The sequence below is a fragment of the Phyllostomus hastatus genome, unplaced genomic scaffold (genome assembly GCF_019186645.2).
Source record: "Phyllostomus hastatus isolate PE091 unplaced genomic scaffold, TTU_PhHast_1.1 phas_scaffold_1674, whole genome shotgun sequence".
Taxonomy (NCBI): domain Eukaryota; kingdom Metazoa; phylum Chordata; class Mammalia; order Chiroptera; family Phyllostomidae; genus Phyllostomus; species Phyllostomus hastatus.
Window position 1 is genome coordinate 10,171,060 of NW_025334011.1, and position 23,415 is coordinate 10,194,474.

At 38.1% G+C, this 23,415-nt stretch overlaps 1 protein-coding gene across 3 annotated transcripts in view; it reads left to right on the top strand.

Moving 5' to 3' along the window:
* Positions 1 to 23,415, top strand: part of ODAD2 (outer dynein arm docking complex subunit 2) — a 187,238-nt gene that overhangs the window by 137,854 nt on the left and 25,969 nt on the right. For 2 of the 3 annotated variants that reach the window (XM_045857958.1, XM_045857960.1), the window contains exons 17-18: positions 6,054 to 6,242; positions 7,521 to 7,742. In XM_045857958.1, coding sequence (XP_045713914.1) covers positions 6,054 to 6,242; positions 7,521 to 7,742 — 411 coding nt within the window. Of the gene's footprint in view, positions 1 to 6,053; positions 6,243 to 7,520; positions 7,971 to 23,415 lie in introns of those variants that run through there. The other variant, XM_045857957.1, reaches the window with a different exon arrangement.

Genomic DNA, 23,415 nt, shown 5'->3' on the forward strand with positions numbered 1-23,415 from the left:
GAAATATCCAAAATTTTAACCAACTTATAAAGCCAACACCAAAAACTCTCCAAACAATCCAATTAAAATAACTGGGCAATGGACCTGAATAGATACTTCTCCAAAGAGTATATACAGATGGCCAGTAGACATGAAAAGTTGCTCAATGATACTAATCATCAGAGAAATGCAAATTAATACTACAAAAGGATATCATCTCACCCCTGTCAGAATGGCTATCATCAACAAATCAAAAAGAAAGTGTTGGTGAGGATGTGGAAAAAAGGGAACACTCATACACTGTTGGTGGGAGGGCAGACTGGTGCAGCCATTATGGAAAGCAGTGTGGAGTTATCTGAAAAATTAAAATGGAACTGCCTTATGACCCAAGGATACCACTTTGGGAATTTATCTGAAGAAACCCAAAACACTAATTTGAAAGAATATATGCAGCCCTATGTTCATTGCAGTGTTATTTATAATAGCCAAGATTTGGAAGAAGCCTAAATGTCTATGAGTAGATGAGTGGATACAATAGCCCTGGTACATTTACAGAATGGAATACTAGTCAGCCATAAAAAAGAAGAAACTTTTACCCTTTTGCCACAGAATGGATAGACCTGGTGCGCACTATACTAAATGAAATAGGCCAGCCAGAGAAAGACAAATACCAAATGATTTCACTCATATGTGGACTCTGATGAACAAACTGAACTAACAAGCAAAACAGAGACAGACTCAGACAAGGAACAAGCTGACAGCTCTTAGGGTGGGGGTGGGAGGGTAGAGCAAAAGAACTCATGGGCAGAACAACAGTGCAATGACTGTGTTGGGGGAGAGGGTGTGGTGGGTGGAGGTGGAAGAGGGTTAAGGGGGTAAATGGAAATGGAAAATACAATAAAAATTGAGCTATTAAAAACATAGAAACAGACTGACAGATACAGAGAACAGACTGACAGTTATCAGAGCAGAGGGACATGGGGGTATTGGTGGAAAAGGTGAGGGATTTGTACTTCTTATAGAAGTACAAATTGGTAGTTACAAAATAGTTGCAGGGATGTAAAAGTATAAGATAAGAAATATAGTCAATAATATTGTAAATTCTGTATAGTACCAGGTGGGTACTTGAAATATCAGGGGAATCAATTTGTAAAAGTAGATGATTGTCTAACTTTTATGCCATATACCTGAAATGAATACAAAGTAATATTGAATGACATCTGTAATTTAATTTTTTAAAACTATGCCACCATCTTTTCAGAATTCCTCTAGTTTTTCTTGAAAAATTTGTTCTGTAATTTTGTAATTGAGAAATTAGATTACTGACACATATAATATCTCTCAGAAAAGTTGATGTTTTGTGCTATACTTTTGAAGTTCCTGATATTCTAAGAGGCATTGTTTTTGCTCTTGGATTTACACCTTCATCAACCTCATTTCACCAAGTGTGTTGTTAGGATTCACATAATTGTGATGTTGTAGAGTGGCTTTGGGATCGGGCATGTCTGGATTCAAATATTCTGCTGCCTGTCATTTTCCTTTTTACATATTCATTTTTCTAAGTTTTTCCCCATGGAACTACTACCTCTACAAGAACTACCAATACTTACTATCTGAAAGGATAATTTGGATTAAATTATGTTGAATATTTGACTAAAGATTAACAAATTCATATTTAAGTTCTTTTGATTTGATTGCATACTAATACATGGAAGTATAATAAGGTGACAATGTAGAAAACATTTGAAGGTATAATAATTTATTTTATATTACATAAAAACTTTATTATACAATTTCAGAAAAATGACAGTAAAATGATTTTATTAATATATCAGAATTTGGAAGTGTGTCCTAACTATCAAAAATTGTATTTATATTTGACATTGAGAACAAGGTCAACAATATTGCTGACATTATTTCCCATAGCAATTGGAAGAGGCTACAAGTTGTGGAAAAAGATGCTTTGCCCTTAGACTTAGGGAGAACCTGACTTGGTCCCTCCTTTGCCATTTCCTAGAAGTTTAGTTTCTTTTGTTATGCCCTCAGTGAGAGTTTCCTCTTATATTTGTGAACTTGCATGTAATCAAATTCAGTGAATGTTAATTGAGTACATATACTCACTGCCAGAAAATGGCACAGGCACTGGGCATACAACAGTGAATAACAGAGAATTTCTACGCTTTTGAAACTCAGTTCAAGACAAAGGCAAAGAAACTAGCCACTACTGCACAGAGTGGTAAGTGCTGTTATAACATGGAAGAAACAGGTAGGAGCAGCTTAACCCAAACTTGAGGTTCAGGAAGGGCTCCCTGAAGAAATTGGTACCTTAGTTAGCAGCCGAGGATGTGTAGGAATTCCCAAGCTAATAGGAAAGTAGACACAAAGGGCAGGAGACATGTACGAGCAGCTCATTTGAGGACATGAAACTTGAAGGACTAACACATAAGCAGTGCTCCCAATACCGACTGAAGTTCAGACTCACTGGTGGTTTTTAGAAATAAAGATGTTTTTTATAGGCCCCACCCCAACTTAATGAGTCACATTTTCAAAGAATGACTGTCAGGATTCTAATTATCAGCTCCCATGGAGAGCACTGGCATAGGGTGTGTGCGGGTGGTGGGGGGTTGGAGAAGGGGGCTCAAGGCAGGGAAAGTGAGGCAGGGAGACTGGCGGCACACCATGAAGGACTTGGAAACCAAGTGCGGACTGGGGTTTTATCTAAGGGCGGGGACAGTGATGGAAGGGTTTGAGGAGTGTGGGATGAGACGATCAGATTTGTGAGGTATAATAATCACTAAGTTTACTAAAACATGGCCCCCATGTCCCTGAGGGATACAGTCTAGCTTATGAGATCCAACATCTTTGAACCTGTTTTAAAAGTCTATAATGGAAATAATATCTACTTAGAATGGTTATTTTGAGGCTTAACTGAGAAAGTTTATGCAAACTTGGCACTCAAAAAATGTTAATTTCTATAATTTAGGAAATAATTAGTGGACATCACACAGCCACCATCATACATTGAGGAGGGCATTTCTGTTCAACCATCTGTTTTCAGATTCCTCTGACAATTTTGGTTCTTCTGCCCACACCCAGAACACTGGGGCAGTGCCCACTTCTACCTCACTCCTTGCTCTTTCACATTCTTGACTTCAGTTACGGATGACTTCCCAGTCTACACATCCATCCTTGGTGTTCTTTCCTGAACTGAAAACCCATATATCCACCTTGGATGTCTCCACTTAAATGCCTGTGGGCACTTAATCCAAATTATGTGTTCTAACACCAAATACCAGCCTTCCCCACCCCAAGAAAACAAACAAACCCCTGCCTTTCCAACCTTAGCACCACGAGGTCAAGCCACAAACATGGGGATCATCACCAAATCACTTGTCTTTATCTTCTTTAATCAGTCCTCACAAATCCATGCCCTTCTCTCCAGGCCTAGACCAGCACCCTCATCCAAACTGTCCCACCTCTTATCTGAACCATGAAATGTCCTCTGAGTTCCCAGCACCACTCTTCGCACCGTCTTCAATCCTGCAACACTGAGAGAGCTTCCAAGAAACAAAATTGAAACCCCCTCCCCTCACACCCCTCCACACTTAAACTTTTTGACTAACTTTCAAATGCCTTAATGGGAATTCCAAACTCCATACCAAGGCTTATAAGATGCATCAAAATATCACCTCTTAAGTCTCATTTGCCCCATTCCCTCTTTCCTATTTTATGCTCTTTAACCATTGTGAACTAGAAAAAATCACTTTCTATCTCACTCTGAGATCTATATTTCACCATGATTCCTCTACCCAGAATCCCCCTTGGGTGTCAGGCCTTAGCTTAGAAGTGTACTCTTGCTCCTCTTGGGATAAGTCCTTGAATCTTCACACCAGCTGAGATTCCCTTGTTGGATATATTTGCAGTATCTTTACCTCTTTCTTCTTAGGGCTCTTCATTATACCTGTAATTTCTTAATGCCCATGTTCCCCACAGATTGTAAGCAACATGATGGCAAAAGTTAACACAGAGTCAATCCATGTCATTCAAAGATTTGAATTGCTCGGGAATTAACCTAATTGCTAAATTTTTTTGTAACTTATAATCTGTTCAGGAATTCACCTACTTGCTAAATTTTTTACATGCACATTTTATTTTTTTAACTTTAAAATACATTTTATTGTTTATGCTATTACAAATGCCCCAAATTTTCTTCCTTTTTCCCCTTTCACCCAGCCCATGCCCCATTTTTATAGTCAAGCCCCACATTGTTGTCCATGCCCATGGGTCCTTCGTGTCTGTTCTTTCACTAATCCCTTTACCTTCTTTCAGTCAGTCCCCACCTCCCCCGCCCCTCTTACAGCTGTCAGTCTGTTCCATGATTCCATGCCTCTGGTTCTGTTTTGCTCATTAGCTTATTTTGTTCATTAGATTCCTCTTATAAGTGAGATCCTATGGTATTTGTCTTTCACTGAATGGCTTTTTTCACTTAGCATAATAGTCTCCAGTTCAATCCATGCTGTTGCAAAAGGCAGGAATTCCTTCTTTCTTTATGCTGTGCAGTATTCCATTGTGTAAATGTACCATAGTTTTTGATCCACTCATTTATTGATGGGCACTTAGGTTGCTTCCAACACTTGGCTATTGTAAATTGTGCTGCTATGAACATGAGGGTGCACAGTTTCTTTTGGATTGGTGTTTCAGGATTCTTTGGGTATATTTCCAGCAATAGAATCACTGGGTCAAAAGGCACTGAGGAAGATACAAATAAATGGAAGGATACCATGTTCATGGATTGGAAGGATTAATATCATTAAAATGTCCATACTACCCAAAACAATCTATAAATTCAATACAATTCCTATTAAAATACCAATGGCATATTTTATAGATCTAGAATAAATATTTTTAAAATTTACATGGAACCAAAAAAAGACCCCAAATAGCCTCAGCAATTTTGAGAAAGAAGAACAAAGTAGGAGGGATCCCAATACCTAATATCAAACTATACTACAAGACTGCTATAGTCAAAACAGTCTGGTACTGGCATAAGAACAGACACATAGATCAGTGGAACAAGATGGAGAGCCAAGAAATAAACCCATGTCTTTATGGTTGATTGATATTTAACAAAGGAAACAAGAGCATAAAATGGGATAAAGACAGTCTCTTTAATAAATGATGTTGGGAGAACTGAACTAATACTTGCAAAAAAAAATAAATGAAACTAGACCACCAGCTTACACCATACACTAGAATAAGATAAAATCTTTTGCAACTCCAGAATCAATGCTTATGTCATTTTCTTCCTTATTCATGGTTGTGCACAGAAAGGTGAAAACTTTGAGTTGCTCAATAGGCATGTTCTCAGCTAAGGCTGAACAAAATGACACTCTGCCTTCTTATTTCAGCTTTTATACTGTTAAGTGTCCATTTTGCAGTCTACTTAGTGCCACATTTTCCACATTTTTGTGTGTTTTTCTAATGACTTTACAGTTTAAAATGGCCCACAAGGATAGTGCTTTGTAGTGTTCCTAAGCACAAGAAGGTTGTAACAAGCCTTATGGAAAAAATACATGCGTTAGATAAACTTCATTCTGACATATGTTATAGTGTGTTATGCATGAGTTTAATGTCAAGAATTAACAATATGTGAAATAAGATGCCTTTAAAGAGAAAAACAGAGGCTTGCAGGAACCTAATGCTGTACTTCCCTTTGGAGCAATGCTTCAGTATTCACTAATTTCACTTTGTGATGATTTTATAGAACATATCTACTGAAAATAATACCATTCCACTGTATTTTGTTAACCTTTACATCTCCAATAGTTAGCACACTGACTCATAATGGTTGTTCAGTAAATGTTCTTTGAAACGGAATTGTGTATATGTATGTCTATAAACACACATACTTTATACATAAAAACATAGCAATTTTGTATAATATAGGAATAAATTAAACTGAATTTGTTTTTTAATGGCACAGACATAGTTCACAGATTCATCATTATTTTTTGATTTTTTAAAATGTTAAATATTAGTTTATTATTGGTATCTTTATTTTTGTTGTTATCTAGGATGCTGGAGAAATGGTTCGCTCCTTTGTTGGTGGTTTAGAACTCGTTGTCAATCTCCTGAAATCAGATAGTAAAGAAGTTTTGGCAAGTGTATGTGCTGCTATTACCAATATAGCAAAAGATCAAGAAAACTTAGCGATTATTACAGATCACGGAGTTGTTCCTTTATTGTCCAAACTTGCAAATACAGTAAGTAATCTGTCTTTTTATTTTAAATGCAAATTATCTTAAGATATCATGGTGTAGAGGCGAAAACAATGTATTTAAGGTCAAACACCTGGTTTCAAGTTTAATATCCATCATTTATAAAGTATGAGATTTTGGTTAATTCATTTAATTTCTCTGAGACTAATAAATGTTAAAGTATGTTTTAAATTGTACAGTGTTAATATGCAAGTACCTTGTCAAATAGAGGCTGTTTTTACTGGCAAATAAACTGGTGACAAATATGTTATTGAAGAAGTGTTAACTATCATTTTCACATCATTATTGTTATCCTTAAGATAATTGTTCGTGGCAACTTTAGAAATTAAATGTGCCTTCCCCATTGGCAAGCTTGGATCAAGGGCATTCTTGAGCTAGGAGACTTTGGCAGTCACTGTACTGCTTATCCAGAGTTGTGTCAGATATAATAAGCAGCCTTGGGAGATAATGACTTCACCATGACCAGAGGTATTTGAGCATAGCTTGGACTACCACTAGGCAGAGAAGTCGTAGACCAGAAATTCAAGCATGGTAAGTATGTTTGGTGTAGAAGGGTGAGTCTAATACTGAGTTTCTAAGAATATCTGCCAGATCCAGTTAGGGATACCAAGTTGTTGCCTAAATTAAGAGAGCGGTACAATTAATGAACAGGAAACTGTATCCTTTTTCAGTTGTATTATACCTGTACAATTAATAACACACAAAAAGAAGGATATAGTGTTGTAAAGAATACAGAAAGGAAAATGGCAGACTCAAAATACATCACTTTCGCTGCACTGTCTTCTCCCTCGTGGGAATCAAGGTGTATTACTGATGTGGTGGTATTCCCAGAATGATAAAGTAGAATTCATCTATTTACTCCAGCTAAGTGAAATTCTCCCTTGAGAATGTCCTATATTCCTTAGTTATATTTATTACTAAACCACTTGCAGACCTATAATTTTGTCTGGTGAGTATATTTACTGAAAAGGAAATTGAACTTCAAGTAAACAATAATAATACCAGGCAAATAACTATTGCTAGGCCCCTGATCACCTTGGAACTCACTGACAATGTTCAGTTTATAAAATGAGAAATCAGGACTGAAACTTTGTCCATTGGTGACCCACCAAAATACTAGTTCCCTTCAAGACAACACTTGAGTAGCCAGCCAGTCCTTGACTCCTTGGCATCTTAGTGAGTAATAAGCATCTAGATCATGCATGAACATGATCTCACAGGGTCATTATAATACATATACCATCATTCGTTTCCTTTATGAAGAATAATGATAAACTCAGGTGTCATCTGGCAGAAGCCATTTCATGCTGCTGTATGTGGGGCAGAAATAGAGTGGCCTTCGGAGAAAACAAAGCAGTGGCTCCACTGGTGCGTTACCTGAAATCAAATGACATCAATGTGCATCGAGCAACAGCTCAAGCCTTGTACCAACTCTCAGAAGATGTCGATAACTGCATCACCATACACGAGAATGGCGCAGTCAAGGTACAGTTGGCTGGCTTTGTGGTTCTGTACAAGTTAAGCAAATGTAGGCTGGAAAAAAACTTAAATAACATTAAAGTTTTACTGGAGGGGGTATTTGGGTACACAAAACTGCCTCCTTGTTGGGTTAGAGCTGTAGGTGGCCCATGTGTTATCATGGATTATGCCGTCCAGATCGTTTCGTGGAGAGAGAATTTCTATAAATCAAAGACTATAAAATGTACTCAGTAAAATAAGTAATCACTTCATGATTTGAATTTGATTAAAGAACATGTACAGTGTAGGAATAATCAATGGTATTCATAATTTTATTTAATATATTATTTATTTTGAACTTTAATAATAAAATATAGGCACCAACTAAACCACAAAGGAGCTGACTGAAACAGCCACTAATCTTCAGTCTGACAGTCTTAAATATAATGGGGAAGTACCAAAGACACAGTTTTTTCAAAAATATATCTGTGTGTCAAATTTTCTTTGCTTTTAAGCGATATAAAGGTAGGAGAGTTTCTACACACAGACTGTACTGTATCCATGCATTATGTAGAAACTGCCTTAGAGCTTCTGAATGGAATATTTTGATGACAATATAAAAATACTTAAAAGTACATGAACAGCTTACCTGTATTAGGAAAAATTGATTAAAAGTGTTGGGTATTTTTTCTACATCTTGTTTCCTTGTACAGTATGATTTTACTGTTTATTACCTCAGTTGGAGCCTATGACAATGCATTTACATTTTGAAATGCATGCCCACAGTGGGCTTGATCTTTTAAACAAGAGTTAGTAAAATCTCCAGTTAATCATATCTAGTCAAATTTATACATGCTGAATATGAACATCTTAGGAGGAATAAGACTCTTAGAATGACAATTGATAATTTTTGAAGCAATTATTTTAATTTATCTTTCAAATCTATTATAGTTTAATATAATGTTAATTTTTCTGAAATTAAGCTAAATTTACATATAAAAGTGTCAACCTTTCCATTATAAATCTGTTATTACAGCACGTAAGTTAAGTCAAATTAGTTTCCTCAGGCAAAAAGCTGCCATAAAAGCACCTTTTAAACTAAGCACTAATTTTTTGAAGTAAATTATAAAAAAATATATTGGAACGCTAACTCCAAGCTGCTAATGAATGATAAAAATACTGTCATACTTCAAAAGAGAAGTCATTTCTAATTTAAAATTACTGTATATGTTCAATTCTTGAACAGGACTTGCACAGCCTAACATGCCATAAGTATTCATGTACAGTTTAAAAAAATGAAGCTATAAAATTTAATTAGTCTGGTAAAATATCTGACATATAACGTATGCTCAGACAATTGCCAGTAACTTTAAGGAAAGAATAGCTAGACTACTCAGAAAAATTTAAAATGTAATAAGCTTTGCATTTACCATTCATTGATATATTATATGCCAGGTATACATGCAACTCTCAATTATTTCTTCCAACACAATTCGACAGATAATCCAAATCACTTATGAATTGTATTCTGCTGTGAAAAGTGTTGAAACTGTGTTCCTCCACCCACATAGCTTATATGTATTGGAAAAAGAAGACAATCAAAACGATTAGGGTGAGGGGACAGGAAGGAGAAAAGTGAAGGAAGAGTCTGTTGCACTCTAGGCCCTTTCCCAGGTCGCTTCATGGTACTTTGAGGGCCTCTTTGTCTTGTCTGTTTGCATTCATAACTACCTGCTATTTCTACTGGAGGGTAACTGTAAAGATAGGACTTTTTTTTTAATGTTACTCTGTAGAGGCAAGTCTTACCTGGGCTCTCCCTCTTGGGGGTATGGGGAAAGCATTCTCTGATTTTCTTGAAAGAGGAAAAAAAGTGTCATGCTGGGTTTACGTAGAAAAACTGGGGTTTGGTAGTTGCTTGGATCTGGAGAATAAAGAAAAGGGTTGACTCAAAGTGGCTCCAGGTTTTGGGCTAGATGAAGAAAGAGATTTCTTAGCCAAGATAATGCAATAAAATATTTGGCACAGTAGGATGGTTAAAATACCTGCAGTGAATGCGTCACAATGTGTCACTGCTAACACTTCTGACACGAAATGCATATAAACTTCATCCACTCTTTTGGCAAACCATGGCTGTTTTTATTCCTAATTGCTATGGAACCTTTCTAGTCAAATGCGTGGAGTGTTATTTCTCAGGGCTGCAAACATTCCCACTGCAGCTGCTAAGGAGCAATGTTGACAGACTCTTTGACAGTTACCAGAGGCATCTTGTCACCCTGTTCGTAAGTAATTTATTGCAGAGTTAGCTTCCTTCGTCGTTCAGCTTCCTCAACAGCAGTGGCTGAGGTCATGCAGTGCATCTGCCCCATGCCTGCTTATGTTTATTCCATACCAATGGTGACGGAACAGGATTGAGGGCCTGGAACACATGGAGTTCGGTTTCTAATGTTCAGTTTAAACAGTCAGTTTGAATTTTCAGTCAGACAGTGCTGTCCACTAAGAATGTAATCTAAGCCACATAAGTAATACTAAATCTTCTAGTAGCCAGAATTTACGAAAAGATCAAAGAAACAGGTGAGATTCATTTCAGTAATATAGTTTAGTTAACCCAATATATCCAAAATGTTATTTCAACATATAGAATCAATATAAAAATACTAATATTTTATTTTTGTGCATATTAAGTATCCAAAAAGTGAGTTTTATAATACACCACAATTTGGACCAGCCACATTTCAAGCTGTCACCAGTAGCCAGTGGACTTCTAATTGGACAGCACAAGTCTAGAGACAGGAGAGAGGAGAAATTTCAGGAAGTTATCAGTGAAGAGGAATTAAGCCATGATGAGGACAGATGAGATGTTTTGGGCACAGAGTTTAGAGAAGCCTGGGAAATCTCTATGTTTTTCACTCACAGAGCACGTGAAATAGGAAGAAGAGCTGTTGGAGTAAACTTAGGAAGTTACTAGGTTAACCAGGTGTTCCAAAAGCCAAAGGAAGAGTGAGTTTCCAAAAGGTTTGTGTTCAAACACTACTAACCAGTCAACAGGATTTCCTGATTTACTTATGTTGAAAAAGAATCCTATGTTCAAGCCTTGGTTGGTAAGATCCTTTCTATATGAACTAATAAACTCCCGGCTCTACTAAGTACAATGTGATAGGAATAATTCAATCCTTATGCCCTTTTTGATTGAACACAGACCTCCTCAAAAGTATCAGCACAGGGTCTTGTATCATCAGAAAACTTTATGAGCATGGATGCAGAGCTGTTGGTAACTCTGCTGAAAATGTGAGAAATCTAGGAAATTATCAAAGTTATTTACAAATTGTAACAAAACTGTAACATAGGAAAGTAAGTGAAAGAAGTTGCAGGAAAAACTGAGCAAAACAAGCCATGTCCTAAGACAGAAAAAAACATCAAGTAGAAAGGTGATGAGCACCTTCAGAAGGCATTAAGCATCTAAGTCCTTCCCAGTGGTGACATTGGATTTGTTTTTTGCAAATGTCTATACTAGGCAAGTGGAAGCTACATTATGGCTTATCACTTTGTGGAGAGCCAAGGAATTTAAGAAATTGCAGAAAATATAACCAGAAATGGATCCAGCAGTGGGAGAGTGAGGGAGAGCACTCCCACTGGGCGGAACTGAAAGGTGGTCCTGTCCGCCTCGCAGACTCAGTGAGTGGAGTGGTGTTGCAGAGAACCAGGAAGATGACTCCGTAGTTTTTTGTAGCCTGGCACAGGAAAAAAGTATCATTAAAGCTTTTAGGTCAAGCAAATAGACTTTAGAGGCTGAGATCACCCAGGATTTCAGTGTCTATATGCAGTTTACATATTTAATGTTTGATTGAATTATATTTTCTATTCATTGAAACTCTTACTGTGCCTTTGTGGTTTTGGGTACTTTCCTCACATCTCCAATATTTCCTTGTGTGCTGGGAATCGTCCACTTGGTGGGAATTAAATTACTTAGTAGGACTAGTAAGTATCAGTGACTATATAATGATTCCATATATAGAGTTTCTGATTGACTTTTTTCTTATTATTCACATTTTTCCTTTAAAGTGAGAAAGTAATTTATGACTACTTAAGGGTTTCAGTAAGTTTGATTCTAGTTTATCATGTTTAACTTAATATCAATATATATATATTAAATGTTTTTCTAAGCTCTAGCTGGCGTAGCTCAGTGGATTGAGCGCGGGCTGCGAACCAAAGCATCACAGGTTCGATTCCCAGTCAGGGCACGTGCCTGGGTTGCAGCCCAGGTCCTCAGTGGGGGCCACGTGAAAGGCAACCACACATTGATGTTTCTCTCTCTCTCTTTCTCCCTCCTTTCCCCTCTCTAAAATTAAATAAGTAAAGTCTTTAAAAAATGTTTTTCTTATTTCTTTTTATTTTTAACATAAAAACATAATAGCTTTATTAAGGTATAATTGACATACACATGCACATATTTAAAAAGTAAAATGTGAGGAGTTTTGACACATACACACCCAGTAAGCCCTCTTTCTTGCCCTTCTCTGTCCTGGGGCAACCACCGATCTGCTTTCTGTCAGCATAGATTAGTTTGCATTCTCTAGAATTGAACTCAAATGGGATCATACAGTGTGTACTTCTTTTTTGTTTGGCTTCTTTCACTCAGCTTAATTATTTTCATATTCATCCACACTCTTACACGTGTCAGTAGCCCACTCTTTCGTTCCCGAGCAGCATTCCATCCCAGCTTGTTTATGCTTTCAGTGATGATGGACATTTGAGTTATTTCCAATTTGGGGTTATTACAAATAGAGCTGCTATGAGCCTTCGTATGCAAGTCTTGATGTGAACATATGCTTTCACTCCTCTTGGATAAACACCTAGGAGTGAATGGCTGGGTCATCTGGTAGGTACATGTTTAACTTTCTAAGAAACTGACAAACTGTTTTCGAAAGTGCCTATGCCATTTTAATACATTCCCACCAGCCGTGCACAAAAGCATCCTCACCAGCACTTGATATGTTCATTCTTTGTTGTTTTAGACATTCTAATAGGTGGGTAATGAAATCTCATGATTTCAATGTCAGTTTTCCTAATGACTAATAATGTAGAACATCTTTTCATGTGCTTGTATGTCCACTGTGTAATGCCTTTGGTAAAATGTCCAATGTTTTTTGACCATTTTTCAGTTGGGTTGTTTGATAGTGAGAGTAGAGACTTAAGGATTTTCATGTTTAAATGTTGGTTTGGAATAATATTATGAAATACATAAGGACTTAGGATTTTAGTGTTCACATGTTCTGATCCCAAGTCCAGAATTTTGGCAATTTGTATAGAAAGTTTATAAGGGTATAAAATTAAATTGCATTTATACATTTGACATATATTTAGTTTACATCTAAGTCAATTTTGAGCAAATAGTAAAACTACATCCAATTCGACTAGCTAATAAAGGCAGTCATGGAAGGACTACCTCAGTATTGTCTGACCCCTTTCTCTAAGTGTTTGTTAAGTGCACTGCTTATCTAGCACTCCCCACATTTCCTGTAGGACTAACTCATGTAGGAATCATGTTAAGATTCAGAATATGAGCCACTAGTCCTGATGTCAGACCTGAGATTCTGTGTTTCCCACAAGCACCAAGGTGCTGCTGCTGCCTTCGATCTGGACCATACTTTGACTATTAGCAAGTACGTAGCTCTTGGGAATGCTGAGAGCAAGGAAAGACCTCAGAACACTTGCCTCAGGCCACAGGCAGCTTTGTCCTCTTTACAAGCATTACTTCTTTTTCTGATGACAGGAAAAAAGTATAGGAAACACTGTTCTAGAAGACATATAGCATATTCTTTGATATCCTTTCAAAGGCAATAAAATTAATTGCATTACCAGGAGTCTCAGATCTTATATTCCTATTTTCAAAACTTACAGCTTTGAGGATAGTATTTTAAATAGACATTTGTGTCTGTGCATGCTGGCTCTGCTTCAGTACAATGAATTCACCTTGCTTCTGCTAAGTTACCACCACCCCACTCCCAGCAGAATAAACTTCTTTCCTCATCTTGAAAGCCAAAAGGGAGTAAAGATGAAAAAGAGAGTTGTGTATAAGTGTAGCAAAAGAACTAGATAATAATGAAAATGAAATCCTTTTCATTTATTCAGCTTCCTATGTGCCAGATACTATTCTAAAAGCACATTTACACACAGTTTTTCTTTGAATCTTTTCCATTATCCAGTGAGATGGGTATTATTATCTCCATTTTACAGATAAAGAAACTGAGTTTCATAGAGTTTAAGTAACTTGTCCTAAATCACCCAGGTTATATGGAAAGGACCCAAGAAATAGGATTCCAGGGTCTACTCTCTTAACTCCCATTGCCAGGTAAACCTGAAGGTGCCTGAGGCACAGGTGGGGCGTGGCTGCGGGCATGGGTGTTTATGGCTGTGTTTGAAAGACTCAGCCTGTTAAGAAACTGCGTCTGGAGGCTGAGCAGTTTGGGAAAGCAGAAAGAGAACGGGACTTGGTGGAGAATATGCCTGTTTTGTGGCAGAATGGTCCCTGTCCTTGCTGTCCTAGCCTCCCATCCTCTTGAAAAACTACATCCCAAATGCTCTATTTCTCTCCATTTTCATAATTTTTCCAGACTCTATTCCTGCCCTTGAAACTTTTTCATAGTCTTAACTTATGCCCATTAAACATTACTAGTAAGAGTTATAGAATATGAAATTAAGCCAAATGATTTTATGACTTAAGAAAATTATTTGTATTTCTGTCTTTAGATAGACATTAATAAGGGTAGCTACATTTCCCAAAAGTAGGTTAAGAAGCTTGTTATAGGTAAGTGGAAAAGGTTAAAATTAAGTCCAAAGCTCATGCATTAAGGTTTTTTAGTATACACACACAGAGAGCATAAAATACCACTAATATTTACTAAATTAACTAATATTAACCTCTATATATCATTACCTTTCCTGATGGCCTCAGCATACATCTTCTGTTTGCAAACCCTTCTCTCTACTTGCTTAGTTTAGATGCACCTGTTCCAAGATGCTTTCTCAGACTTCTTGGACTAAATAAGTAACTTCTTATTCTTCAGCTACTCTTCATTCAACACTTTTTGTTTCCTTCTAGCATTCACCACACTTGGTAATTATTTTGTCCATTTGTTTTTGACTGGGCCCTTCTTATAGTATCTGTAGGGGTTATGAGACTCTTGGTCCTACTCTTTCCTGAATTCTGGGAGTGATGAACAGAAGGGCAGGTCCTACCTGTGTGGAGAACTCTCGTACCATATACTTACTTACTCTATTCGTCTATTTAAATTTCACCAAATAATTGTAGTCATCCATTAAATGAATAGTAAATATTAGAATAGTACACTGAGTTGTAAGAGATGTCAGTGCTTTTCTTACAGTAATAAATAGCTAATGTAAATATCTATGTGTGCTGTTTCTTAAAATATATTTTATTGATTCTGCTATTACAGTTGTCCCATTTTCCCTCCTTTATTCCCCTCTGCCCTGCATCCCCTGCCTCACCCGCATGCCCCTCTCTTAGTTCATGTCCATGGGTCATAACATATACGTTCTTTGGCTTCTCTATTCTGTATAATATTCTTAACCTCCCACTGTCTATTTTATCCCACTGTCTTTTTTATACATCTGATATGTTGGCTATCTCTTCATTGCTTAGTTCTATTTTTGGAGCTTTGATCTGTCTTTGCAGTTGGCCATATTTTCTTTGTCTTGTGCAGCTGTTATATTATAAGGGGCAAAGCCTTAGGTGTTCGCCAGGGTGGGGCAACCCTTTTTGCTGTGTCCTGGTGCTTTTTGTGGGGGAGGGGTCCAAGAGGAAACAATGCTGCTTGCTCTGTTCTTGGCTGGCTTTCAATCACTTCCCCCAATACTCACAAGCAAATTGGGCCCTTCTGGTGCTGATTCCTGGGTTGCGGGGATATGTATCTTCTAGAACCATGTGAGCTTCTTCAACAAACTCTCCTGTGAGGCTGAGAGTTTCTTCTGCCGCCACAACACCTACAGGTTTTTTCAGTCAATAGGTTTTTAGGCTGTATTTCTCCACGCTGGAACCCTGGGTTATGCAGTCTGTCTTGCTCCCCGGTTATTCTTCCCAGCTATCCACACCCAAATGTGGTACTGTCTGGTCTGCCAGCTGCCACCTTGCCCATTCTGGTCTGCCAGACGCCACCTTGCTGCATATCTTTTCTTCCCTGGCTGCCTGTCTCTGCCCTTCTTACCTGTCTGAATGAATATTTCTTCTTTAACTCCTTGGTTGTAGGACTTCCATACAGTTCGATCTTCTGGCAGTTCTGGTTATTTTTTGTTTTTATTTTTGTTGTTGTCCTTCTTTTGCTTGTAAGAGCAGGCAAAGTGTGCCTACACCTCCATCTTGGCCAGAAGTCTCTCCCCTGTGTGTTTTATAGAAAGTATATTATAGGATAATCTCTTTTTAATAGCAGCCAATCACTGAATGTTTGCTGGTGGTCTAGGTGCTTTATTCTTTATCTCATTTAGCCTTCAAATAACCTTGTGATGTTGCCATGAGAAAGATTGGGAAGCTTTAGTTCAACAGTCTCAGAGATGTGTCCAAAGTTTCACAGAAAGAAAGCAGGATCCATAAGTATACCAAATATTGTAAGCAACACAAATAACTCAGATAATCTTAGGCATCAAATAAGATACATGAATATTTGACTGATCTTATGAGCAAGAAAGTAGTAGAGCCCTAAGAAGGACATAGGAATCAAAGGTTTTTATTACCTTTTCCTTCCTTTGCCTTCTCTCTTCCTTTGTGTCCCTTTCATTTTAGTCTTTCTCTGTGAGTTGACACTCTCTGTTTCTTCACAGTTTTCTCAGCTCTTTCTGCAAGATTTACTTCCCAGTCACCCAGGGAAACAGAGCACATATTTTTCTCAATTTCAATTCAAGGAACCTTAGGGAAAGGAATCAGACTGGCCCAGTTTGGAAAACTGCCCACACCTAGTCCAATCAACTGTGGACAACAAAACAGTGTGGTATTTTACAAAACAGCTTCCAAGATTTAAAACTGGAGTTACAAAGACAGTTAAGAGCATTCCTCATGATCATGAATACTCTGAATACAGTATATACTAATGTGAAGAGCCATGATTTTGATTTTAGGACCAATTGATGTGAGAAATAATTAGTAAGTCAGTTGACATTCACTGCCTTTTACTATCATGCTGTTATTCAGTATGTTTTGACTTATATATTTTTATTGTGATGTTATCATTCCAGATCTTTCAAAGATGTACAGAGGGCATTTTATCCAGTATTCTAAAATGTTGTACTTTGTGATAATTGTAAGTCTTTGCTAACAGCTTTGGCTTGCTTTATTTATTATTATTTTATTTTTATTAATAATTTTTGTTTCATTTATTTTTTCAATTATACTTTAGATTCAATATTATCTTGTATTAGTTTCAGGTATACAGCATAGTGGTTAGATATTTATATACTTTACAATATCAGTGTTCCCCCTGATATTTCCAGTAACCACCTGGCACCACACATAGTTATTTAAATATTATTGACTATATTTCCCATGCTATACTTTACATTCCTATGACTATTTTGTAACTACTAATCTGCACTTCTCAGTCCCTTAATGTTTTCATCCTGTCCCCAAATATGTTCTACCATTCAATGGCTTGTCTTTTCATTTTGTTGATGGTTTTCTTTGCTGTGCAAAACAGTTGTAGTTTGATGTAGTCCCATTTGTTTATTTTTTCCTTTGTTTCCCTTGCCAAGGAGATATATCAGAAAATATATCACTAAGAGAAATGCCCAAGATTTTATTGTCTGTTTTCTTCTAGGAGTTTATGGTTTCCAGTTTTACATTTAAGTCTTTAATCAGTTTTGATTAAAGGTGGTCTAATTTTCTTTTTTGCATGTATCTGCCCATTTTTCCTACCACCATTTATTGAACAGATTATCTTTCCTCCATTGTATGTTCTTGCTTCCTTTTTAAAATATTACTTTACTGTTTTGTGTGGGTTTATTTCTGGGCTCTTTATTCTGTTCCAATGATCCATATGTCTGTTTTTATGCCAGTACCATACTGTTTTACTTACTATGACCTTCTAATATTAGCCTCATATCAGGTAGCATGATTCCTCCAACTTCTTTCTTTTTTCTCAAGATTGATGTGGCTACTTGGCATCTTTTGTTGTTCCATAACATTTTGGATTATGTGTTCTAGTTCTCTGAAACACATCATTGGCATTTTGATAGAAATTGCTTTGAATTTCTAGATTGTTTTGGGGAATATGGACATTTTAACAATGTTAATTCTTCTATTCATGAGCACTGTCTATGCTCTCATTTATATAGCTCTTCTTCAATTTCTTCAGTATCTTATAATTCCTCAAGTACAAGTCTTTTACTTTTTTGCTTAAATTTATTATGAGGTATTTTTTATGCCATTGTAAATTGGATTGTTTACTTTTCAGATAGTTTATTATTTGTGTATAAAAAGGCAACCGTTTTCATATTCCTTTTCATGTTTCTGCTTTGATCATTCTCATTTTCTCTTTTCTACTCAGTAAAGCTTTGTTTGTTGTTTTTTCTCTTGTTTTTTAAAATGTATTTTATTGATTATACTATTGCAGTTGCCCCATTTTCCCCCTTTATTCCCCTCTGCCCTGCACACCCTCTCCCACCCACATTCCTCCTTCCTTCATGTCCATGTGTCCTACATATAAGTTCTTTAGCATCTACATTTCCTATACTATTCTTAACCTCCCCCTGTCTATTTTCTATATACCATTTATACTACTTATTCCCTATACCTTTTCCACCTTTCCCCCTCCCCCTCCCCGCTGATAACCCTCCATGTGATCTCCATTTCTGTGATTCTTTTCCTGTTCTAATTCTTTGCTTAGTTTGTTTTGGATTTTCACTTTTTTTTTAGGTTCAGTTGTTGATACTTGTGAATTTGTTGTCATTTTACTGTTCATATTTTTTATCTTCTTTTTCTTAGATAATTCCCTTTAACATTTCATATAATAAGGGCTTGGTGATGATGAACTCCTTTAACTTAACCTTATCTCAGAAGCACTTTATCTGCCCTTCCATTCTAAAGGATAGCTTTACTGGATAGAGTAATCTTGGATGTAGGTCCTTGCCTTTCATGACTTTGAATATGTCTTTGCAGCCCCTTCTTTCCTGTAGTGTTTCTTTTGAGAAGTCAGTTGATAGTCTTATGGAAACTCCTTTGTAGGTAAGTGTCTCCTTTTCTCTTGCTGCTTTTAAGATTCTCCCCTTATCTTTCATCTTGGGTAGAGTAATTATGATGTGCCTTGACATGTGCTTCCTTGGGTCCAACATCTTTGGGACTGTCTGAGCTCCCCGGACTTCCTGAAAGTCTATTTCCTTTGCCAGATTGGGGGAGTTCTCCTTTATTATTTGTTCAAATAACTTTTCCACTCGTTGCTCTTTCTCTTCCCCTTCCCCTTTTGGTACCCCTATAATTTGGATGTTGGAATGTTTAAAGATGTCCTGGAGGTTCCTGAGCCTCTCCTCATTTTTTTGAATTCCTATTTCTTCATTCTTTTCTGATTGTATGTGTTTTCTTTCTTCTGGTCCACTCCATTGATGTGAGACCCAGCTTTCTTTCCATCACTGTTGGTTCCCTGTGCATTTTTCTTCATTTCACTTATTGTAGCCTTCATTTTTTCACCTAATTTGTGACCAAAGTCAACCAATTCTGTTAGCATCCTAATCACCAGTGTTTTGAACTGTGCATCTGATAGGTTGGCTATCTCTTCATTGCTTAGTTCTATTTTTGGAGCTTTGATCTGTCCTTGCAGTTGGCCGTATTTTCTTTGTCTCGTGCAGCTATTATATTATAAGGGGCAGAGCCTTAGGTGTTCACCAGGGTGGGGCAACCCTATTTGCTCTGTCATGGTGCTGTCTGTGGGGGAGGGGTCCAAGAGGGAACAATGCTGCTTGCTCTGTTCTTGCCTGGCTTTCAGTTGCTTCCCCCGATACTCACAAGCAAATCGGGCCCTTCTGGTGCTTGTTCCCAGGGAAGGGTGGGTTTGTGTACATTCTAGAACCCTGTGGGTCTCTCCAACGAACTCTCCTGTTCATTGGGAGTTTCTTCATTGCTGCAACACCCACAGGTTTTTTAAGTCAGAGGTTTTGAGGCTTTATTTCCACACACTGGGACCCTGGGTTATGCGGTCTGTCTTGCTTCCCAATTGTTCCTCCCAGTTTATCTGCATGCAAATGTGGAACTGCCTACTCCACCAGCTGCTGTCTCACCTGGTCCACCAGCTGCTGCCTTGCCACACATTCCCTCTCCACCCTGGCTGCCCAGATCTGTCCATCCTACCGGTCTGTATGAATGTTTCTTCTTTAACTCCTTGCTTGTCAGACTTCCATACAGTTCAACCTTCTGGCAGTTCTGGTTATTTTTTGTTTTTAAATTTGTTGTTGTCCTTCTTTTGTTGTGCAAGGAGGCAAAATGCATCTACCTATGCCTCCATCTTGGCTGGAAATCCTTTCTCATGTTTTTTAAGTGTATGGTTAGATTGTTTATTTGAGATTTTTCTTGTTTCATGATGTAGGCCTATAAGGCTATGAATTTCCTTCTTAGGACTGCTTTTGCTGTGTGCCATAGATTTTGGGTTGTTGTGTTACATTTTCATTTGTCTCAAGGTATCTTTTGATTTTTTCCTTAATTTCATTTTTAATCCATTTATTGATTAGTAACATTTTAATTAGCCTCCATGAGTTTGTGTGTTTTCAGTGTTTTTCTTGTAGTTGATTTCTAGTTTCATATTATGGTCAGAGAAGATGCTTGATATAATTTCGATCTTCTTAAATGTATTGAGACTTGTTTTGTGTCCTAACATGTGGTTTATCCTAGAAACTGTTCCATGTGCACTTGAAAAGAATGTATATTCTGCTGCTTTGGAATAAAATATTCTGAAGATGTTATTTAAATTCACCTGATCTAGTCTGTCATTTGAGACTGCTTTTTCTCATTTCTGAAGGATCTATCCATTGATGTCAATGAGTCAACAAGGTGTTAAAATCCCCAACTATAACTGTCAATCTCAGCCTTTATTTTTATCGATGTTTTCCTTGTATATTTAGGTGTGACTGATCACTTTATCTTTTTGTCATGTCCTTTTTTGTCTTTTATAATAGCCTTTGTGTTAAATCCTATTTTGTGTGATATAACTCTTGACAACTCAGCTTTTTATTCATTTCCATTTAATATGAAATATTTTTCCATGTCTTTACTTTTACCTGTGTGTGTTTTGTTGTGAGGTGGGTCTCTTCTAGGTAGCATATATATGATTCTTGTTTTCTCATCCATTTAGCTACCCTATGTGTTTTGATTGGAACTTTTAAGTCATTTACATTTAATTGATATGGATAGGTATTTATTGCCATTTTATTCTTTAGATCTGTGTTCCTTATCTTCTTTCTTGTCCTTGAAGAAGACCCTTTACCACTTTTTGTAATACTAGTTTGGTGATACTGAACTCTTTTGAGTTTTTCTTGTCTGGAAAGCTCTTTATTTATCCCTCACCTTTAAATAATAGCCTTGTTGGGTAGAGGAATCTTGGATGTAGGTCCTTCCTTTTCATCACTTTGAATATTTTGTGTCAGTCCATTCTGGCTTGAACTGTTTCTGTTCAGACATCAGCTGCCAGTCTTATGAGAGAACCTCTGTAATTAATTAACTGTCCTTTTCTTGCTACTTTTCAGATTTCCTCTTTATCAAATTATAATTTGTCTTGTTGTGAGCCTCTTTGAGTTCATCATGTTTGATTCCAAACAAGATGTGTTCCCCAGACTTGTGTGTCTTTTTCCTTCACCAGAAAAGGGAAATTTTCTCGCAGTCTTGATGTGGTGGATTTATGTAGTAGGTGGTCTGTTGGCCCCAATGGCACAGTCTCCTTGGCCACCTGACTGGGTAATCAAGGAATGTTTCTTGTGTGGGTTATGTGAGCCCTCACACTGGATTTGAATTTTAATTGCTGTTGGCCTGTCTGTGCATGTGGTTGACTCTCAGGCTACTGACTGTGAGGATCAACCTTGAGGACAGCAAATGAGCTGTTTTTGTGTGGGTGCTAGCCTAATGAAGCAGAATTTGCCTCAGCAGGTTCTGGTGCCTGTGGAGAGCTTCCTTTGGGTGTTCCGTGTGAAGCTTATTGAATCCTGCTCTGATGTTTTCTGAAGCTGACCATTGTGTGTATTGGTTCTGGGGCCTCTTGGGCAGTACTCTGGTGCAGGTCAATGTCAGACTATGCCTGTGACTGACACTGAGCAATGTATTTAGAGCTACAAAGTGATCTACAGTTTGTGGCTGCCTCTCCTGGTCCTAGCTATGGAATAGACCAAGCTGTGTATTAAGGCTGGCTTCCATTAGCATCAAATCTCAGGGTAGGTCAGCAAAAGACCTGAAGTTTCTAGAGATTGGCTCACCTGCCTCCACCTGCTAGCTGTCTGTTAGGCTCAGTCACTGAAAGAACCTCTGGCAATACTAGAATTGTATGAGGCATATTCTCAGTGAGTCACCAGGAAGGGTGAGTAGTGTTCACCAAATTGACACATATTCAAAATTGGTGCCAATGCTGGATTTGAGGCCACTCGGCAATAGTTCCAGAATGCACCAAGGCTTGATGCTACTTGCTGGGTTCCCACAGACCTTTGTGGTGGGGCGGGATGTTGGAGTCATCAGCAGGAGACCATCAGAGTTTACCAGGCCCAAACAGGCCAAGATTTGGTCATGTGTATGTAGGGCTCTGCACAACTTGGGCATGCCAGGGAAAAGTGGCTCCACCTGTGATGCATACAACTCAGTATGTCCTGGATTCTGCATGGACCTTCTGGAAAGTTTAAGCTAGGCAGGGCAGGCCTCTGGGGGAGTTGGGAGGGTGGTATTATTGGATCTCCCATGAGAGGGTGTTACTGGTCAGACTCATGGGAAGGTAGGAAGAATTATTCCCCACTCCAGAGCCTCACAGCTCAGTCTCTCACTCCCTGATTCAGCCTACACCTCTACACCCCAGACTCAGGTAACTGATTCCTCCACAGGGTGTGAGCTCCTCAGAGCAGAGGTGGCAGGGAGTCTGGAAGGTGAGGCTATTGTTTTCTCCCAGGCTGATGCCATCTGGAGGGGAGTAATTGACTCAAGAAAGATGGTGTCTACAGTTTGGGAAAGAGACTCGGCACAGGGACTCTGGTGTCTGTCCCTTCAGCACTCTCCCCAGCACCATGCAACCCAGTCTCTCCTCACACAACACTGTTCCACTCCTAGCTGCCCTCCCTCCACTGGAGCCAGGGTGAGTGGCTGTGAATGTGATTTTTGTGTGTTGGTGTTTTAAGAGGGTGGCTGATGTTTTTGGAGACACCCATCTCTCTCTGGTAGACAGAATCTCTGCTGGTTTTCACAGAGACATGTGGGTTTCTCTGCCTGGCTCTGGTGCTCTAGGCTTGGGGCAGGTTTGGAGTTGAGACCCCACCCTCCTCAGGAGGGACCTTGGCAGCTGAGCTGCCCCTTTAGATTCTCAGGTGCCACATGTGGGTATGCAGCTAGACCTTCTGCTACCTCCCTCCCACCCCCACCCTTCCTACCAGCATTAATGTGACTTCCGTAAATCCTTGGTTATAAGACTTCTTTTCATCTAATCTTCAGTTGGCTATTCAGGTTGATTGTTCCATATTTTAGCTG